This window comes from Moschus berezovskii, chromosome 12 (assembly GCF_049115385.1).
Source record: "Moschus berezovskii isolate FMDL1 chromosome 12, NW_MosBer_1.0, whole genome shotgun sequence".
NCBI classification, from domain to species: Eukaryota; Metazoa; Chordata; class Mammalia; order Artiodactyla; family Moschidae; genus Moschus; species Moschus berezovskii.
In genome coordinates, this window is record NC_142471.1 from 61,490,059 (window position 1) to 61,509,585 (window position 19,527).

A 19,527-nucleotide genomic window follows, 5' to 3' on the forward strand; every position below is an offset into this window, starting at 1 on the left:
CTTTACCCTCTGAACCACCAGTGAAGCCACGAATACCTGAGTGGGTAGCCTTTCCCTTCTCCAGGGGAACTTCCTGACCCAGGAGTTGAACTGGGGTCTCCTGCATTGCAGGCAGATTCTTCACCAGCTGAGCTACCTGGGAAGCCCTGACTGCTTCATTTATCAACTAAAAACTGGCCTGAAATCCTGTCAGTTAACACAAGGGACATATTCTCTAATTGGGAGACTGAAAAAGGGTGATAACAGGAAGGAGTCAAGATCATTTCTTATATCCCATTCCTCAAAAGCTGTGGGAAGATCCTCTGGAGAAGAGAATGGTAACGCACTCCAGTATTCTTGCCTGGAGAATTCCATGGACTTAGGAGCCTGGCGGGCTACAGTCTATAACGTCACAAAGAGTCAGACACAACTGAGTGGCTAACACACTTTTACTTTTCTGAATCCATTGAAAGCAAGTCAGGCTGAAAACTCACCTAGGTAGCCCAGTTTATCTCTGTGACAGTTCTAGTCCTCAGTTTTCACATATATAAAATGAGCAAATTTCTCTAAAACCTTTTTTTGGCTATAAAACTGTGATAGTTCCTGGGAACTATCTGAAAATTACTTCCAGAAAATCTAAAGGAAGTTGCAAATGAGGCTTATTTATTTCAGGAAGTACTACTCTGCCTTTTGGTCAGTAAGTTCTTCAGTTCAGTTCAGTTCAGTTCAGTCGCTCAGTCGTGTCCGACTCTCCGCGACCCCATGAATCACAGCACGCCAGGCCTCCCTGTCCATCACCAACTCCCAGAGTTCACTCAAACTCATGTCCACAGAGTCGGTGATGCCATCCAGCCATCTCATTCTCGGTCGTCCCCTTCTCCTCCCGCCCCCAACCTTTCCCAGCATCAGAGTCTTTTCCAGTGAGTCAACTCGTCGCATGAGGTGGCCAAAGTACTGCAGTTTCAGCTTTAGCATCAGTCCTTGCAATGAACACCCAGGATCGATCTCCCTTAGTATTTATTCAATTAAATGTTATTAAAGCAATATCAATTTAATTTTCCCCAACCTTGCTGTACACCTTAACTGGCATTGAACATGCACTATAGATTTGAATTTACAGCTTTATATAGACATTCTGTGACTTCATATGTATGAATTCTAATGATTGCATGATTCTAACAAATTAATCGATTTCTATCCATTCTACATGAAGTGTTTTGCAGACTATTAGGACCATCAGTAACTGAAAATATGTAGTGTGAATGTGGCAGCATGATTAATGTTAACAATGTTTGCACTTCTTTTATTGCTAGTCTTTGCATCCCTTAATAGTCAAACGATTAAATCAGTGGAAGAGTTCTTATTTCATTTATCTTGTAATTTAAGCTGTTGTTATTTATACTTTACTTCATACCTTAATTTAATTTATCTGGCTTTTTGCCTTAATTTTCCTTACTTTTATCCCCTTTCTGATTCTATTTTTCTGTAGCAGATGTCCTTACTGCTTCTCCTGCTCCTAACAGTCAGGAAGGTAAAGCCATTTGAACCTGGCATTTAAACTGCATGAATGTCAGCATTCTGTTTCCTGTTGTTTAGGTCTGATTCGCATGTGACACTTATAAGAATAAAAATGTCATTAACTGATTGATCTCATTTATTTCTTGGCAGCCTGCATGGCCCTGATTTGGTATAAGGATATTTTGGTCTAAGCATTTGTGGTCTGATGAGATAGTAAATTGTGGGTGAGAAATGAGCTTTCTTGTTTGTCATTTTAAAAGAACATAATCATGTTTATTTTCCTAAAACCTTTAAAATCATTTTGAATAGAAATACCAAAGCAAGAGCAAAGTATAAGATTATCTGTCATACTTTAGAAATGTTTAAATCCATCTTGATTCCTCACCTTAAGATTTTCCCTTCATAAATTGATAGATAATTATAAAAACTTTACTTTCCAATTAAATATATTTGTGAAAACTGCATGGCAAATAACAATGCCTTTTTCCCCTCTGGTTTTGACATTTCTAGAGGTAAAAGAAACTAACAGCTTTATTTTTAAGTGAGAGTGATTAAATCATGTCTGTACCATCAAGAAGTGATTCAACCACTCACCCTTTCCCAAACTTGTGTGCTGAGAGTTTCTTGACAGGATATCTTCCATAATCTGTGTACAGTTCTAATTGCCTGTATGAAAAGGAGTTTTCTCATTTAGATTATGTCTATATGGTACCAAAACTCCTGGTCAGTTAGTCCATTCAATCAAAAATGAATATATCATTTAACAAAATTTAAAAATTTAAGCCATTAATTTGGTAACATGTAGTCAGCACCTCAGTCTTACAGATAAGCACAAGTGCCTGGATATTCTTGCAGTGATGTATAGATACAGCCTTTAGCGAAGCATTCAGTTCTCATTCACTAAAACCTGCCAACTCATTTTCAGACAACATTCTAGAAGACAGACCTGAAAATAAATCATGTAATGACAAACTTCAGTTTGAGTATAATGAAGAAATCCCCAAGAGGATAAAGAAGGCAGATAACTCTGCATGCAACAAAGGAAAGGTAAGTGCATGGTTTCTGTTCGATTGCACTTGGACATGGTATTCTTGTCAGTTTCAGATAGGATTTCACTCCCTTCCTATCCCTTTCCTTCACCTTGCCCCTCACTTTCCCTTGAATGCCAAAGCCCATACAGTGATGATATGGGCCCCCTTCTGTCATTTATAGAAAGTTAGTCATTTATTCATCCAGCCAGTACTTACTGGAGGTATAGCATGTGGTAGGCACTTAGGTAGCACAGGAGGTGGTTTAGCAATGAAAGTAAACATGTCAATAGTGCTTGGAAATGATTATAAAGAGCAGTGATTACACATTGTTATCAGATCATCTGGAAGGTGAAGTGGAGAAGCAGACGGAAACAGGGCATTCAGAGCAGGAGGACAACCTGGTGTCTTTAGTGAATTGCCAGAAGTTTTAAAGTTGTTTGGGATGACCAAGAAGATAAACGGGGCTGATTGGGAAGTGTCAGCAGAGGGAAGACACTAAGAATGGAAAAAACAAATGAGATACCTGGAGCCAGTCCTCAAGTGCCTCACAGTGTTAGACTCTGAGCAAATCGATAGTTGCAGCGACATTGTTGGAGAACAAAATAACAAAATATGCCAAAAATTTGAGCCACAGAAGACACATACTCCATCATCCATTTGTTCAACAAATATACATTGAATGTTCTACATTTAAGACCCTGAACTATGTGCCCTGGGGGAAGATGAAGAATGTTAGACTCAGCCATTGCTCTCAGAAAGCTTTTCTCTAGGGAAGGTGTTAGAATGTGCATTTGGATAAGATAGAGCAAGTGAAACAACTGATGACAAGAGAGAGGAGCAGAGAGCTTCAGGGATTCAGAGGTAAGTGATCTGATCGGCACCTTCCCTGTAAACCAGTATCATTGTTCCCGTGACAGGTTTATGACATGGAACTGGGAGAAGAATTTTATCTTCCTCAGAATAAAAAGGAAAGCAGACAGATTGCACCAGAGCTTTCTGACCTTGTCATCTATTGCCAAGCCGTAAAATTCCCAGGTAAGAGTAGACAGTACCATTTATAGCATTTAAAGATACCAAAAGATACAAATATGCTATTTAATCAGGTATTGTGAATGGTCTCAAAATAACTAAACTGTGTTGCAGAAATCACTGTTACAGTACCTTCTAAATATTTATTATTATTTGCTTTGATGCTGATGTGGATAATACCATAATATTATCATTTTTCAGACCATATCATTTCTCTTCATAATAGTTAATAATCATAATATTCATAACAACTAATAGCTAAAATTTATTAAGCACTTAATTTTAAGTACCAGGATTTGTATTAAATATTTTACATACATCATCTTAAATGATTTCATAATAATTCTGTGAGTAGGCAGATTTATCCCTATTTTTACATAAAACAATCTGAGAGAGATGAAATAATTGCCCAAGGTTTCAGAGCATATCAGTTAAGACTCTTTTCTTTGAAAGTGGCAGAAATTGGCATAAGCGAAGAAGAAATGTGTTGACTCGTGTGTTGAAAAATGAAGAGATAAACAAGTTTCAGATACATCTTGATCCAGGGCTTTCCTCTCTCCCCACAGGGTCACCCCATTAACTCTCACTGGGTCACCACTGTGCTGGCCCTTTTTCCTTCACGGTGGGTGGCGAGGCAGCTGCAGCAGGCCAGCACCGCACACTTCTAGATTCAGCTTCAGTATGAGTCTCTTTCAGGACTTTCAGCAGCAGTTTCATTGTTTTTCAATGGGTCTTTGCCCATCCCCGAACCAATCAGTCACTGTGATCAAGGACATGCAATGCTCTGACAGTCTAGGGCAGTGGTCCCCTATCTTTTTTTGGCAACAGGAGCTGGTTTCCTGGAAGACAGTTTTTCCCCATGGCATGGGGGGAGTGGTGGGAGAGGAGGGCAGAGAGGAAGGCTTCATGATGATTCAAGAGCGTTACACTTATTACACCGCTGCTGATCTGATAGGAGTTGGACTGGGAAAGGGCTGTAAATACAGATGAAGCTTGGCTCACTCACTCACTTGCCACTTACCTCCTGCTATGGGGCCTGCTCCTAACAAGTTGCTAACCACTACTAGTCTATGTCCCAGGGATTGGGGACCCCTGGTCTAGGGCTTGTGTCATGTGCCAATCCCTGAGCTAGGTAGTGAGTCCACCCAAAGATCAAGGACACAGTTTCAGTGGAGGTTTCCCCAACTGGCCATTTTTAGAAGTACAAGTGAACTTCCATTGCCCCTCAGAATGTGCATTTCAGTTAATAAAGGATAGAATTCTGATTCTGAAACTCATCTGCCTCCAAAGTCCTGCTCTTAACCCTAGAACTACCCTCCTGTCTTGTTAGGATGTGCTGTCAGTGAGCTCATCCAAATGGAGCAGCAGGAAGCAGAGGGCAAACAGGAAATCCATAAATATCTGGAAGTCAGAAAAATTCATCTCCTCTTATTAAGAATAAAGATTCCCTTGTACAAGATTTCTGAGAACAGGAAAGCAGCTGGCATTGGGGCACCCAGTGTTCAAGTAAGAAGCTTGGATGAACTTGACCTCGATAGGGAAGTTAAAACACCAACCGTCATTTTTTTAAAGGTGGTCTGGATGCCAATCCTGCTTCCAGAGGCTTTATCTTAAGCCCCAGTTCTCACACTCTGCCCTGAAAATGGGATAGAGGTCTTAGGCTATTAAAAAATTAGATAACCAGTGGTCTCTTCACACACCAGAGGAGGAAAAGAATCAGAACTTTCTCAATTTTAGATTTTCTCTTGTAAACTGTTTTTAAACTTTTGGCAGCTGCTACTGCCTATCTGCTAGCAAATTCTGTTGAGGAGGATAAGGGTGAATTAAGTAGCCAGAAATGGCAACCCTGTCCAGTAATCTTGCCTGGGAAATCCCATGGACAGAGGAGCCTGGCAGGCTACATATTCATGGGGTCGCAAAGGAGTCGGACATGACTTAGAGACTAAACAACAACAACAACAGATTTCAAAGAAACGAAAGAACCTGGCCATGTAAGTTTTGTTTCACAGATCCTGACTTTCTGTCTCCTAAGTACAGTATGACCATATCTGCAGTTAGGGAAATTGTTCTTAACATGGGATAAAATTCTTTCAATGAGCCTCATGGCCTGCATGACCCCCATCACAGGAACAAATGTGAAGACCACTCCATCCAAGAATCATACTCACTGCATGTCTTGTTCTTTATAAATTCAGCTGCCACTGCACCCAAAACGTTCCTCTGGCTTTGTCTTTTCCTCTCAAGCACTGAGTAAACAAAGAGCACAAGTTCCCAGAGATATTTGAAGTCACCATGAGAGATTACATTTCTCTGCTGATAGAGGATCCTGGAAGGGTCAAAGGTCATTTGGTACAGTTTCTGACTTGAGGCACAGGCATAGCATGGGGTTGTTTGACTTGTTTTTTAAAATTCCAAGTGTGCTGTTTTTTAAAGTGTTTAAATAACACACATCCTTTATTTATCTTTATAGAACATACTATATTCTAATCCCCCTTTTTTTAACCTTTTTTTTTAGTAATTGAAGTTTTTCACATTTTTTCCCCAAATTTATTTCCTTTCTCATAATGACTAAATTGCATTGCCAGAATCATTGTCATAATAGCTTCTAAATATTTATTGTCATTATGATTTGTTTGGATAATTCAGGAGGAAAATACCCTACAGTATCCATTTCTTTGAGACACAACTTAAAAAATCATATGAATATAATAATTTTTAAAAGTGTTCATTCTGCTCTCCTGTTGATTTAATTTTGCTGCATCATCCATTTCAATGCATCTCACCTTTCACCATCCCAAGTCCCTTCCCAAGGAGCCACATGCAAAAAGTTCTTCAGAGCAGGGAGGTACCATGGAGACCGTGGGTGCGTCCTTCCTCAGATCACAGACCTGCTTCACTGGCAGAGCTCCACTCCTCAGTGACTTTGGCCAGGACAGCTCTATAACTTCTCTGCACGTTGGGTTCCCTACTGGTGAAAGAGGCATAACTTGCAAGGTTGTTGTATAAACAGTCCTAACTTGCAAGGTTGTTGTATAAATAAGCATTAAGGCACACAGTGTGAATAGCAAATAGTTGTTGTCATTGGTAAACGGACCAATAGGGCAGATTAAGGGTCTTTGTTGCTCTTTCGGTAACTTCTCTGGGCCTCTCCAGATTCCTTCCCTTTTCTTGATCACTCAGCCCTTGTTTTCTTGCTTGCTCACCCCACCGCAGAGAACACCCAGGCTCCTCAAAGGGGGCCATGTACCCCTGGGGGATGTCAACATGTGCCAGGGTGTGTGCAAAAACCCCAGAATGAATGTAGCCCCTCACTCCAACCCTTCATCGGTTTTACTTGGGAGAAAATCCATTGTTACATCATTGTGTAGAGGGCAAAATTCGCAAAAAAGTTTTAAGATAAAGCATAAGAATTCACTAGTTCAAGTTTGTGCATCTTCGCAGTTTCAGATACTTCAGAGGAAAAAAAAGATTTAGAAGCCCCATAGCTGCTATGCACTGAACATTTTCTCTGAACAGGACATCCTACTAAGTATGCAGATATACATTATCTCATGTAATCCTAACCAGGACTCTCTTAGAGATGAGGAATAAGTGGCGAGAGAGGTTAAATAATTTGTGTGAGGTCGCTCCACAAGGAACAGGCTTTAAATTCCAGAGTCTACACTCTTATTGAGCTCAGTTGTGTCCGACTTTTTGCAGCCCTATGGACTGTAGCCTGCTAGACTCCTCTGTCAGTGTGATTTTCCAGGCAGGAATATTGGAGTGGTTTGCCATTTCCTCCTCAAGGGGATCTTCCCAATCCAGATATCGAACCCGCTTTTCCTGGGTCTCCTGCATTGGCAGACAGAATCTTTACCACTGAGCCACCTGGGAAGCCTACACTCTTTTTAAACACTACTTAATTCTGTCTTCTCACATGAGGAGAGAGCGGGACCATTTTGAAGGCAACTCTGGTTTCACTGTTGCCTTTACATCCTGCCCAGGCACCAGGTTTGTTTGGTGTGAATTTGTTTCCTCTTTCAGCAAATACCTGTGAAGTTCCTAATGTGCCCTAGCACTGGCCAGACAGGAAGGACAGGAAGGATCCAAAGAGTGGCTGGATCAGGAGTGAGGAAAAGAATCCCTGAAATATAGTTATCAGCATAATCTGTTTCTCATTTAATCCTCAGGTTAACCCTGTGAATGAGTTCCTATCACTGCACCTATTTTGCAGATAAGGCAGCTGACGAACCAAGAAGGTAGATGTTAAATCAAGGTTCCTATGGACAGGAATTGATCCTGGACAGTTATGATATGGGCTTCCCAGGTGGTGCTAGTGGTAAAGAACCTGCCGCGAATGGGCAGGAGACTCAAGGGACTGTAGATTCGATCCCTGAGTTGGGAAGATCCCCTGGAGGAGGGTATGACAACCCACTCTAGTATTTTTGCCTGGCAAATCCCATGGACAGAGGTTCCTGGTGGGCTAGAGTCCATGAGGTCATAGAGAGTCGAACAGGACTGAAGCAACTTAGCACACAATTATATGACAGCTCAGGCCTTTGGCCATTCTTTCATCTCTCCAAACTGCGCTAATTAGGTTCTGGAGTCTAATCTTTTAGGCTCTAAAAGGTTTTTTTCTTGGAATTTTTCAAAATCTTTCTGTTGTATAAGCCGATAGTTATGGGTGTGATTTTGTGGTTGTCTTGTAATAATCCTGTAGATCTTGTCCCATTTGCCTACAGAGATAAAAACTTCACTGTCATTACTTGCAATGCTATTATTAATCATGCTAAAAATGCTAGTAGATCTTCTGTACTGGGTTAGAAGGGAGTAGCAGGACTTCAAAATAAACATTAGCAAGGATGGAAAATGTTGAGTTCCCTTGCTTGTAGTTTTTGGCTTATTTATTTTCATTTTATGGGAACAGGCCTGTCAACTCTAAATGCATCTGGCTCTAGCAGAGGAAAAGAAAGGAAAAGCAGGAAGTCCATTTTTGGCAACAATCCTGGCAGAATGAGCCCCGGGGAGACAGCACCATTTAACAAAACATCTGGAAAAAGTAAAGTCACCTTCTGACAATATCTTTTGCCTGATTCTGCATGCTGGAGAATTCTGAGATTTCACTAAGCACTTCCCTAGAAATTTTTAATCTTTTTTTTTATAGTCATGATTATTCATATTATCTAAGTGTGGTGTAAATATCTTTTAAATTACAAAATTATCCTCTTAACTTCCTAAAAAAGAGTCTTTCACTAAAGATGTTCTAAGAGTGTTTGCCTCAAAAGTAAAAATTGGAGCCACTTTGGAACCTTCTCATGGTTCTTGGAACTGCACTCTTCCCCATTATAATTCCAGAAGATATATCCAGTTTATGTCTAATTACTTTTTATTGTCAAAGTCATAAATTCTCATAGTTAAAAAACTCAAACTATAGAGTTTCTTTCCACTCGCAACGTCCCAGTTCTACTCCCCAGAGGTAACCGCTATTAAGTTTATTGTGTTTAGTTCAAGAAAAGTAAGATTCTTTTTAAGATAATCCAAATGAACATGTATAACTTTTATATGCACTAGAGCTTTCTGAATAGCTTTCTGTACATATAATCTACCTTACCCTCCTTAATGTCCCTGTGGTATTCTGTTATATGGATATACTGTCATTTATTTAACTGTTTCTCACTGGTAGAACTTCTGGGTTGCTTCCTGGGTTTTTATTGCTTTGTGTGTGTGTGTGTGTTGTAAAAAAATACTGCTAAAGTGAATACCTTGAATATACATTGTTTTATATCTGTGCAAATATATCCACAAGAAAGATGAGGTCCTGAGGCAAAGGACTTTATTGCTTTTAACTTAAATTGGTGTTACATTTATTTTCAAACTCTATAGCTATTCCTTTTGGGGGGAAGATCTAGTTGGCTTTATTATTTATTGACTCATGAGTGGGTGGCGTTCCATCTAGCAGGTTGAAAGGCACACCCTTAGCAGCTGTCATTTAGTCTCAGGGTGGTGGACTAACTCACAGGTAACACTCAGGTGCATGCCGATGTGACATGTGCTGTGATTGTAGCCTGCGATGTTCAGGTTTCTCTTTCTGAAATATCTCAAGTGTTCTGCACTAATCTGAGGCTAATCTCTGGGGGGGTGTTTAGGTTCCTGTGAAGGAATGCGACAGGCCTGGGAGGACTCTGCTTTCTCCGTCAACCCAACCACGTCCCTCAGCGCTATCATCAGAACTCCCAAATGCTACCATATCTCCTCACTGAATGAAAACGCTGCCAAACGTCTATGTCGCAGGTATTCTCAGAAACTGATCCAGCACACCGCCTGCCAGCTGCTGAGGACGTACCCGGCTGCCACCCGCATCGACTCTTCCAACCCCAACCCCCTCCTGTTCTGGCTCCATGGGATACAGCTCGTGGCACTCAACTACCAAACGGATGGTAATGGGCCTGCTTCTCCCAGAGGAGTGCCTCCTCCCCTCGCTCCTTTGCATCTTACATCTCAACAAAAAACATGTTTTCAAGGGGGCAAGAGTCCAAACTAGGGCCTATGTGAGTGTAAAAATACAGAAGATAGAAAAGAGAAGAGAATTAGACTCTGAATTGTACTCTTGACTTTTCAGAGTTAAGGCAATAGGGAAAAAAACCTCAAGGAGTCCTGAATAGTCTCTTGTTCCTGCTCCATTTCTAAAGCACTTTTAATTTATTTTTATTATTATTTTTATTTCTTAATTTATTTATTTTAATTTGAAAGAAACAAAGTGAAGTCGCTCAGTCATGTCCGACTCTTTGTGACCCCATGGACTATACCCTACCAGGCTCCTCCATCCATGGGATTTTCCAGGCAAGAATACTGGAGTGGGTTGCCATTTCCCTCTCCAGGAGATCTTCCTGAACCAGGGATCGAACCTGGGTCTCCCGCATTGTAAGCAGACGCTTTTACCATCTAAGCCACTAGGAAAGCTTCATGCAAAAGCCTCTGCCTTAATTGGAGGATAATAACAATATTGTGATGGTTTTTGCCATGCGTCATCATACATCGGCCACAGGTATACATGTGTCCCCCAATCCTAAACCGCCCTCTCTCCTCCCTCCCCACCCCATCCTTCCAGGGTGCCCTGCTTCATTATCAAACTTGCACTGGTCATCTATTTTATATGTGGTAAAGTACATGTTCCAATGGTATTCTCTCAAAGCATCCCACCCTCTCCTTCTCCCACTGAGTCCAAAAGTCTGTTCTTTATGTCTGCATCTCCTTTGCTTCCCTGCATGTAGGATAGTCGGTACCATCTTTCTAAATTCCATATATATGCATTAATATACAATATTTGTCTTTCTCTTTCTGACTTACTTCACTGTGTATAATAGGCTCCAGAATCATCCACCTCATTAGAACTGACTCAAATGCTTTCCTTTTTAATTAATATTAAATAATATTCTATTGTGTATATGTATCGCAACTTCCTTATCCACCCATTTGCAGATGGACGTCTAGGTTGTTAAAGCACTTTTTAAAAATAGGACTGCTATCGATAGAGCTGTGTCCAATTTGTTTTTAAAGACCTGTTGGGGTGGAGATTTCTTAACATTCTTTAGTAACTGTCTTGCTTATTTCTTCTTGCAGTTAAAAAGTAGGGTCTTTCCAAACACTTTGCAAGTTAATACCATTTTAGCTTCTTCTCATCCCTTTGAGATTGAAATGGAGATGAATGATCAGTGCTCAGCGAGCAGCTAATGCAAAGGAAACAAGTCTGTGAATTATATGGACAGAGAAAGTCGTGTTCGTACTTCTCCTCTGTCTTTGAGATGCTCACTGGGGATAACGGGTGAGGCTGAAAACTCCAGAGCACAAGCTGCCTTTAACTGCGTGCTGCTCCCTGTGCACTGGGTTTCCTTGGTAGCTCAGGTGGTAAAGAATCTGCCTGCAATGTGGGAGACCCAGGTTTGATCCCTGGGTCGGGAAGATACCCTGGAGAAGGGAATGGCAACCCACTCCAGTATTCTTGCCTGGACCAAGGCACCCGGTGGGCTACAGTCCATGAGGTCGCAAAGGGTCAGACACGACTGAGAGACTAAACAGCAGCAGCCTGTGCTCATTCTTGACCCTTGTTAATTAATTTAATCTCTGAAACAACCCTACGAAGTCAGAACCTTTATAATCCCTATTTCTCAGATAAGCAAACCAAGACAAAGAACAATTAAGTTGCTCACGGCCACAGAATGGCTTATAATCATAACTTCAAGGACTCTCAGAGCTTAGAGGATAAAGCGCTCTGGCTCCACTTAGATGTCGGGGGAGGTGGGGAGCTACAGCAGATGAAGAAAGAGCAGATGAGGAACGCTTCCTCGAAGCTCTTTCAAAAGTCAGATTCTTCCCTTTGAACAGTCAAGCAGCCTGCGCCTTCCTCTCACGTGCAGTGAATCAGATCCTAACCAACCGTGCTGACCCATCCACCACGGTGTAACCCTGTCTGCAGCCAAGGTCAAGCCACAGCTATAGCTCTGGGATCAGCCAGCCACCTGGCACTGGCGCCACCAGAGCCCATTTGTGGCCAACCCTGGTTAGAGACATCAGTCACATTTTCTTGCCCTTGTTATATTTGCTCCTTTCAGTTGAAATTGAATAAGATAATGCAGGTGAAGTACCATACTTAGCATAGTGCCTGGAGCGCAGACAGCATTCCACAAACATTAGCTCTCATTAAGTATTTTTGATAAGTTATGAAAACAGTACAATTTGGACTCGCAAGTGGAAATAATAGTGAAATATTTTCAAAGCTGTAAAAATTTCTTTTCAGTCTGTCCCAAGTGGCTTGTGGGTTTATATCTCTGGCCCTGTCTGTAGCCTTGTGTCCACTGGCGCCCTTGGTTGAGATGATACGGAAATATTTTAAGTGAACTGAAATAACTAGCTAAACGGTTTTCTCAAGGAAATGGAAATGCACTTGGTTTGGGACGTGTCCTTCCTCCTGAAGTGCTGAGGCTGGTGCAGACACACTGGCTCCACTGATGGCAGAGGGAGCCACAGCTCAAGGGGACACGGGAATGGGGCCCTCCTCAGGCCTCCCCGTGGTCTGGAAGCACACACGGAGGCTGCAGCTTGGCCTCCACTCACCCCTGGATGCTCAGCCTTTTTCCCAAATCAAGCTGGGGTGCGTGTTCCAGCTGCCTCACTCAGGGAAGGCAGGTGGCTGTGTCATGTGATTGATCCTCAAGTTTCTCTTTGTCATCTTCCAACCCAGGAGGGAGTGCTGCCGTAGATCCTCTCTTGATTCAATGCAGCCAATAATGATGAAACCTCTTGCATTCTGGACAAAGCTCACACTGTGTACAGTTTCAGTCCATCTGTAAAAATGGTCTTCATTCTCACACACTGGGGGTAGAGCCTAGTTCAATCCCTTGCACACAGTATGTGCTTAATAAATGCATGTTGTGCTGAGCTAACACTGTCTTGATGAGCTTCAGCAGAACCTATCATTCTTGAGTTTGGTCCAGATCCCTTTTAGGTATTGCCAGGTGAATTTCAAGTCCAAACAGACAGATAAGAGTATTGGAATCACTGTATTTTAATTTTTGGAAAAAAAAAATTCCTGGGTTAGGGAATACTTGATTTTCCATGAAATATCCTAACCAAATAACAAATAACCCCTTCCCCATACCCCTTGTAATAATCCAAATATGTTCCATGGGCCGTTTGCCTTAAGCTTCCTGAATTTCAGGGGACCCTGGTGCCCCAAAGGCATGTCCATGGACTTAGGGTCACTTCTTCCCAAGATTTCTAATGGTTCCATCAACTCTAAGAAGGTCTGCAGTGATCTGAAGCCAGAAGTATCCCAGGTCTACACTCAATAAAACCAACTCTTAAGTTCAGAAACTGACCTGATCCTGATATGCAGACCCTGGTTATTATAGGCAACAGCCCCTCAAAGTTCTTTCCATTTGGGTCAGAATGATTCTTCCCTCATGTCCCAGCACCAACAAGTATGTAGAAATGCAGCCCCAAGTCAAAAGAAAAACTTCTATTAATATTTATTGTGCTTTCCTGAATGATCGTCACATACTTTCTGATGACTTTTCCAGCCCCCAAATATAGCGTAATGATTATGAGAATGTGTCAACTTCACACAGGGTTTTTAACGACTAGAAGGACACAAAGGTAAAGGATATGCTTAATCTGCCGTCCCATGCGTTGACTGAGAGGGTTGATGGAATTACATACATCTGTGCACATTCATTCTTGGTTAAAACAGAGGTTTTAAAACTATAGCCCTAGTTGAAGTTTGGGGACCACCCTAGGGGGCAGTAGGAGGGCTAGATTTAAGCCCCATCTTTATTCTAACTGAGCAGCTCCACGTAGATCTGTTTTACATACCAAATCACCAAGAGAGATTTTAATTAGGAAAAAGTGCTTTGAAGTTTTGCAGAGCTACAAAGATAGACACAGTGCCAATGAAATCAGACTTCAAACCTAAATGAGTGTGGACAGCATAATCACGATTCAATACCTACTGTTTATTGAGCACCTTCTATGTGCCAAATGCTGGGGTAGAGATTTTTGCACATGATCTCGCTTCTCTTCATGACACCCTTGCAAGATGCACATTATATGGCCCAGTACTTAAGATTAGGGAACTGTGAGTCAGGCTGCCTGGGTTCAAACCTTATCATTCACTTCTTACTAGCTAGGTGCCTTGGACTTTTTCACTTTTCGTGCCTCTGTTTCTTCCTCTATAAAAATGAGAAATATGAAAAGAATCTACCTCATGGGTTATTGGGAGGCACTAGTACACACAAGTTCTTAGAATCGGGGTTGATCATTTGACCCATCCTCACCCACATCTGTGTTCCACTGTCACAGGATAGCCTAGGAAGAGAGTTTTCTCCCACTGCAGGCAAGACAGTTGTCCCCAGTGAATCAGGCACATTGGGGCTGGTAGCATCCAGTGCACTAATTTTATTGATAAGAGAGACAGAGGCTCAAGGAGCTTTGATGTGTGTATAAGACATCTGACCCCAGAAATGGCTGCACATGATCCCGGCCAACCCCACTTATGGGGAAATTTTTTTACTCACAAGACAAGGAGAGAGGCCAACTTCTCATCACTCTGCAGGGCTTACTTGCCACACTTTTCCTTGATGTTGGTCCAGGTAGCAGAGTTCATTCTGCACATGGAAGGAATCTGTCAGAGGGGACATTTGTCAGGTGTATCTCATGAACTTCTTGCTCACTTGGAATGCAGCTTTTCTACAAACTTGTGCCATCAGATGAGCATTTGGGTGTGTACAAGCCCCAAACCTTGCAGGGATCCAACCATTCATCAGACAACTCTGCCAAATAAAATCTGGCCACAGAAGACTGGAAGCTGTTGTGAGGGTTCCCAGAGTGTATTATTGAGGGGATTGTGGACATAATGTGAATCACATGTGATAATAATTGTTTTTTCATACTTAACTACAATTTAAAAATAGAGGTAGAAATACTGTAATTTATGAGTTGAAATTGAGATTTCAAGGAAAAGATATGTTTCTTTGGCTCTTTTTCTGGTCTTTCTTGGATTCTTAAGATTTTATCTTAACGTTTGAAAAGGCAAGAATTAGTTGTACGATTGTCTGCATGGTTTGGTGTTTGGGGATAAGAAAATGCCATTATGCCTTTCTAAAATTCAGTATAAAATGAAGTATTTCAAAGATTAGTTTTTGAAAGGATGTTGCAAATTTTAATTTGCAAAAGGAGTTTGAAGTGTCAGGAGTGTTTTTGAACGGTTCCTGGGTTGGAGCCGGAAATGAGGCATATCCCATGGACGGTGAGCTCCACGAAGACTGTGGGTATCTTGTGTCTTGGTCCCCACTGTATCTCTGGTGCCCAACATGAGCTGACACATAGTAGGCACTCAATCTGTGGAGTGAATGGATAGTTCTCTCTTCTTCCTGTTTAAGTTTAGAGAAAACTGGTAAAGTCTGTTTGTAAGATGACACTTAAGCAACCAAATAACAAGTGATGCTATTTTACAGATCTCTCTTTACATTTAAATGCCGCCATGTTTGAGGCCAATGGTGGCTGCGGTTATGTTCTGAAACCCCCAGTTCTGTGGGACAAGAACTGTTCCATGTATCAGAAGTTCTCCCCCTTGGAAAGAGACCTGGACAACATGGAGCCTGCCGTCTATTCTTTAACTGTAAGTCTGGCCCCTGTGGTCCCAAGAGAATATAAGAAGGCGTTTAAGCCCTACTGAATATGAACTTTTGACTTCAAGGCATGGCAAAACTCTCATGTCACAATTTTGTTGGTGCAGATTTAGTTCCCAGAAGAATTTCTTTACTTCTCAGAAGGCAGCAGCTGAGGTTTAGGTGCACAGACACCAGGCACTATACTTGCCAGAGCCCAGAAGGTAGAGTGATGACCCCCGCTCCCCCGCTTCCACCTCCATACCGGTGATGGTAATTCTGTCTTCCAGGGCCCTCAGAATCATAACTCTCAGTGCACCCCATAAAAGCTGAGGGCCTTGTTAGAGCAAGTCATCTTAGACTCTAATAGGCTCTTATAAAAAGTAAAACAGGCATCAATATACAAATCAATTAAAGATCTTCCCTCCTTACAGTCATTCCTGGCCTTTCCTTGTTCCTTTTATTGTCTAATTAACTAATTGTCAGAACTCCACAGACTGCCCTTAACATCAGAGTAGCTCATTACTCAATTTTATTTCTAGCTTCTCTCACTCCCTCTTAGCTCAGGAAAAAAAACAGAAAACTGAATGGGTGCTAGAAAAGATAGGGAGTGATGAAGTTATCCTTCTGTCCAACTTTAGGTCTCATGTTTCCCTCCTAAGGAGGAATGCCAAGTACCGTCTGCTCACAACACCTCATGCCCCTGGGAAACCCCAACTCACAGATTATCCTACTACCAAACTGCATTTCCTCTTTCCCTAAGACAGGAGAGCAGTATCTCCTTTTCTGTGTGACCATTTCTGCTAGACTTGAGTATAGCTTCATGTTGATAGAAGGCTATGAATTTTTAACAGCATTCCTTGTGACTTGATCCAGAACTTAACTATTTAAGAAAAACATTTTGGGGTTATAAAAGATACACCTAAAACACTTTGAAGAGAATGTTAGTAACACATTTGTGGTTTCACATTTAAGGTCTTCTTTTTTTCTCAATTTCTTGACAAACAATTTCATCTTAATTGTGTGGCTTTTTGAAGATGTTTCAGTATATTGACAGTTGAAAGGTTATAGTTAGGTGAATGCTGTTGACAAAATAGACTTTCCCATGATTCCAGTCATGCAATTTCCCATGATTCCAGTCTCTTTTTTTTTTTTTAACAGCCTTATTAATCATTTACTTGGTCCATTCCAGAAGGTTCTTTGTCTCTCTTTGCAGAGGGAAGCAGTGAGGCTCAGTGGTGACATCTGTTTCTTTTGCAACCCCAGTGACTTTGATCCTTTCTTCCCCTCAGATTGTTTCTGGGCAGAACGTGTGCCCGAGTAACAGCACGGGGAGCCCATGTATCGAAGTCGATGTCCTGGGCATGGCCCTGGACAGCTGCCACTTCCGCACAAAGCCCATCCACCGCAATACTCTGAACCCCATGTGGAATGAACAGTTCCTCTTCCGGGTTCACTTCGAAGATCTCGTATTTCTTCGTTTTGCTGTCGTGGAGAACAACAGCTCGGTGGTCACTGCTCAGAGAATCATCTCCCTCAAGGCTCTAAAGCGAGGTAGAATCACTGTCAAAAGTTCGTGATCATTGTAGTTGAGTGATGGGTGCCTGGAGTCCATTACACGCCTCTCTCTACTTTTGTGTATGTTTGAGATTTTCATATTAAAAAGGTAAAATAAGAGGCAGAAGAAGATAATGCAAATTTGAACACTGAGCATACCGCAAAAGATATTTTTCTTTTACGTTATTCTAAAATCCAAGGTTATTAACGGCATCTCTTATAAAATGTGGCCTCTGCCACCTCTGCCTGTTTCGGGAGCAGTGGTCCTTGTGTTCTTATTCCCATATATCCCTCCCCAGTAGCTCCCACTGCACCCCTGGCATGTTTAAAGCTGAAACTGTTGAGAGGAAACCAAGAGCAGGTTGGGTTGTGCTGGTGGGATCAGTAGGCTAAGGTTGGAGTCGAGGCCTGGTGGGAGGCCACTGTGGGAAGCCAAGGGTGGATTTGGGTGCAGAGCAGGGAAGGTGGAGAATCCTGAGCAAAGATTAGAGCTGTTGTCTTACTGTCTGTTGGCTTTGCCATGGCCCTCGGGGAAACATCAGCTTGTCATACCTGTCCAGAATGTCCACGTACTGCTTCTCAAAATTGATGTGCAGTCAAGTCACCTGGGCTCTTGGTAATACAGTGCAGATCCTGATACAGTGTGTCTGGGGCTTGAGATTATGCCTTTCTAACAAGTTCTGGGGATGCTGCCCCTGTTGATCTCATTTGAGTATCAAGTTCCCAGTACATGCTTCCTCCTGCAACCACATTTTGCCAGCCTCTGAGCTCCATCAACATGTTGCAGTCTCCTACTCTTTAGTTGTTTTTTTTTTTCCTGTCTCTTTTCTCCATTGTGTGAGTAGCACATGGTCATACTCACTGTGTTATGTCATAACACTGAGTGTGTTAGTCAGTTCAGGCTGTGTAACAAACTAACAGACTGTGTGTCTTAAATAACAGAGGTTTATTTTGTCAGCTTTGGAGGCTAGAAGCCCAAGATCAAGGTTTCAGCAAACTTGCTTTCTACTGAGGCCTCTCTCCTTGGCTTGCAGAGGGTTGCCTTCTCGCTGTGTTGTCACGGGGCTGTCCCTTGGTCTGTGTGCACAGCATCTGGTGTCTCTCTGTGTCTGCCTTCCAGTTTCCTCTTCTGATAAGGACCGTTGGTCATACTGGATTAGGCCCCACCCGCATGACCCAGCATCACCTCTTTAAACCCTGTCTCCAGACACAGTCACATTCTGAGGTACCGGGAGTTAGAGCTTCGACACACACATATTAGGAGGACACCATTCTGTTCCTAACAGTTATTACAGAAATATGAGGAAGTACAGAAGAACAAAAACAATTTTTAAAAAATTATCCATCTTTCTATTTCTTCAAGATAATTACTTTTGGTGTAGATATTTAGCAGGCTTTATTTCTCTGCCCATGTGTATAAATATTAACAAGTAAGCTTCCTACTAACCTTAATGTTTTGTGACTTACTGATTTTCACTAATATATGTAGTGAACAACTTATCAGGTAAATAGATATACATCTTCGTTACCACTTTACAGAATAGAGTATTATTCTATTTTGTACTTGTACAAACACTCACACTGTAACTTCTTTAACCAACTCTATTGCTGGAATACTGTATTATCACTAAAGCTGTTCTAAGGTGAAATATTTGTATAACAGTGACTCTAGATGACTTGATACAAAAATGATCAGAGTTTCCTACTATATGTTAAGTTCAAAATTTTCAGTTTGAGTCTAAGTTTAAAAACAGCACTTGGACAAGGTAACTATAACCACTAGGTGGCCCCAAACTGTCCCCAGGGACAGCACTCTGGGAGAAAAGGCATCTGTCAGTCACCTGCCTGTTGTCACCCCTGTTCATCTGAAGGTCTTATTTCTCCCTGTCATTTACTGACCTCCCTGGGGGATCTTCTCTGCAGAGCTCTGCAATGCATGGCTAACAAGCTTTTCCCAATTCTGTATTATTCCAGGATATCGACATCTTCAGCTGCGAAATCTCCACAATGAAGTCTTGGAAATCTCTAGTTTATTCATAAACAGCAGGAGGATGGAAGAAAATTCCTCTGGCAATACTGTGCCGGCCTCTCTGGTAATTAAGTTCTGTTTCACTTAGCATATTTGTGGGAATTGCTATACCAGAAGCAGATTTTCTTGTGGTCCAGGAATGTGGTCTATTCGAGTCATAGATTAGGTGGTTATGGATATAATTATAACAACAGTGGCTGATACCTGACACATTCTAAGCAATTTACACATATACTGACTCACT

General features: G+C 41.8%; 1 protein-coding gene across 3 annotated transcripts in view; it reads left to right on the forward strand.

Moving 5' to 3' along the window:
* The window catches only part of PLCE1 (phospholipase C epsilon 1), a 390,353-nt gene that overhangs the window by 351,582 nt on the left and 19,244 nt on the right, over positions 1-19,527 (forward strand). The window contains exons 21-28 of one of the 3 annotated variants that reach the window (XM_055425048.2): positions 1,469-1,510; positions 2,423-2,544; positions 3,446-3,563; positions 8,464-8,595; positions 9,683-9,973; positions 15,545-15,708; positions 16,990-17,251; positions 19,229-19,347. In XM_055425048.2, coding sequence (XP_055281023.2) covers positions 1,469-1,510; positions 2,423-2,544; positions 3,446-3,563; positions 8,464-8,595; positions 9,683-9,973; positions 15,545-15,708; positions 16,990-17,251; positions 19,229-19,347 — 1,250 coding nt within the window. The remainder of the gene's footprint in view (positions 1-1,468; positions 1,511-2,422; positions 2,545-3,445; positions 3,564-8,463; positions 8,596-9,682; positions 9,974-15,544; positions 15,709-16,989; positions 17,252-19,228; positions 19,348-19,527) is intronic. The other 2 variants (XM_088842145.1, XM_055425050.2) reach the window with 2 other exon arrangements.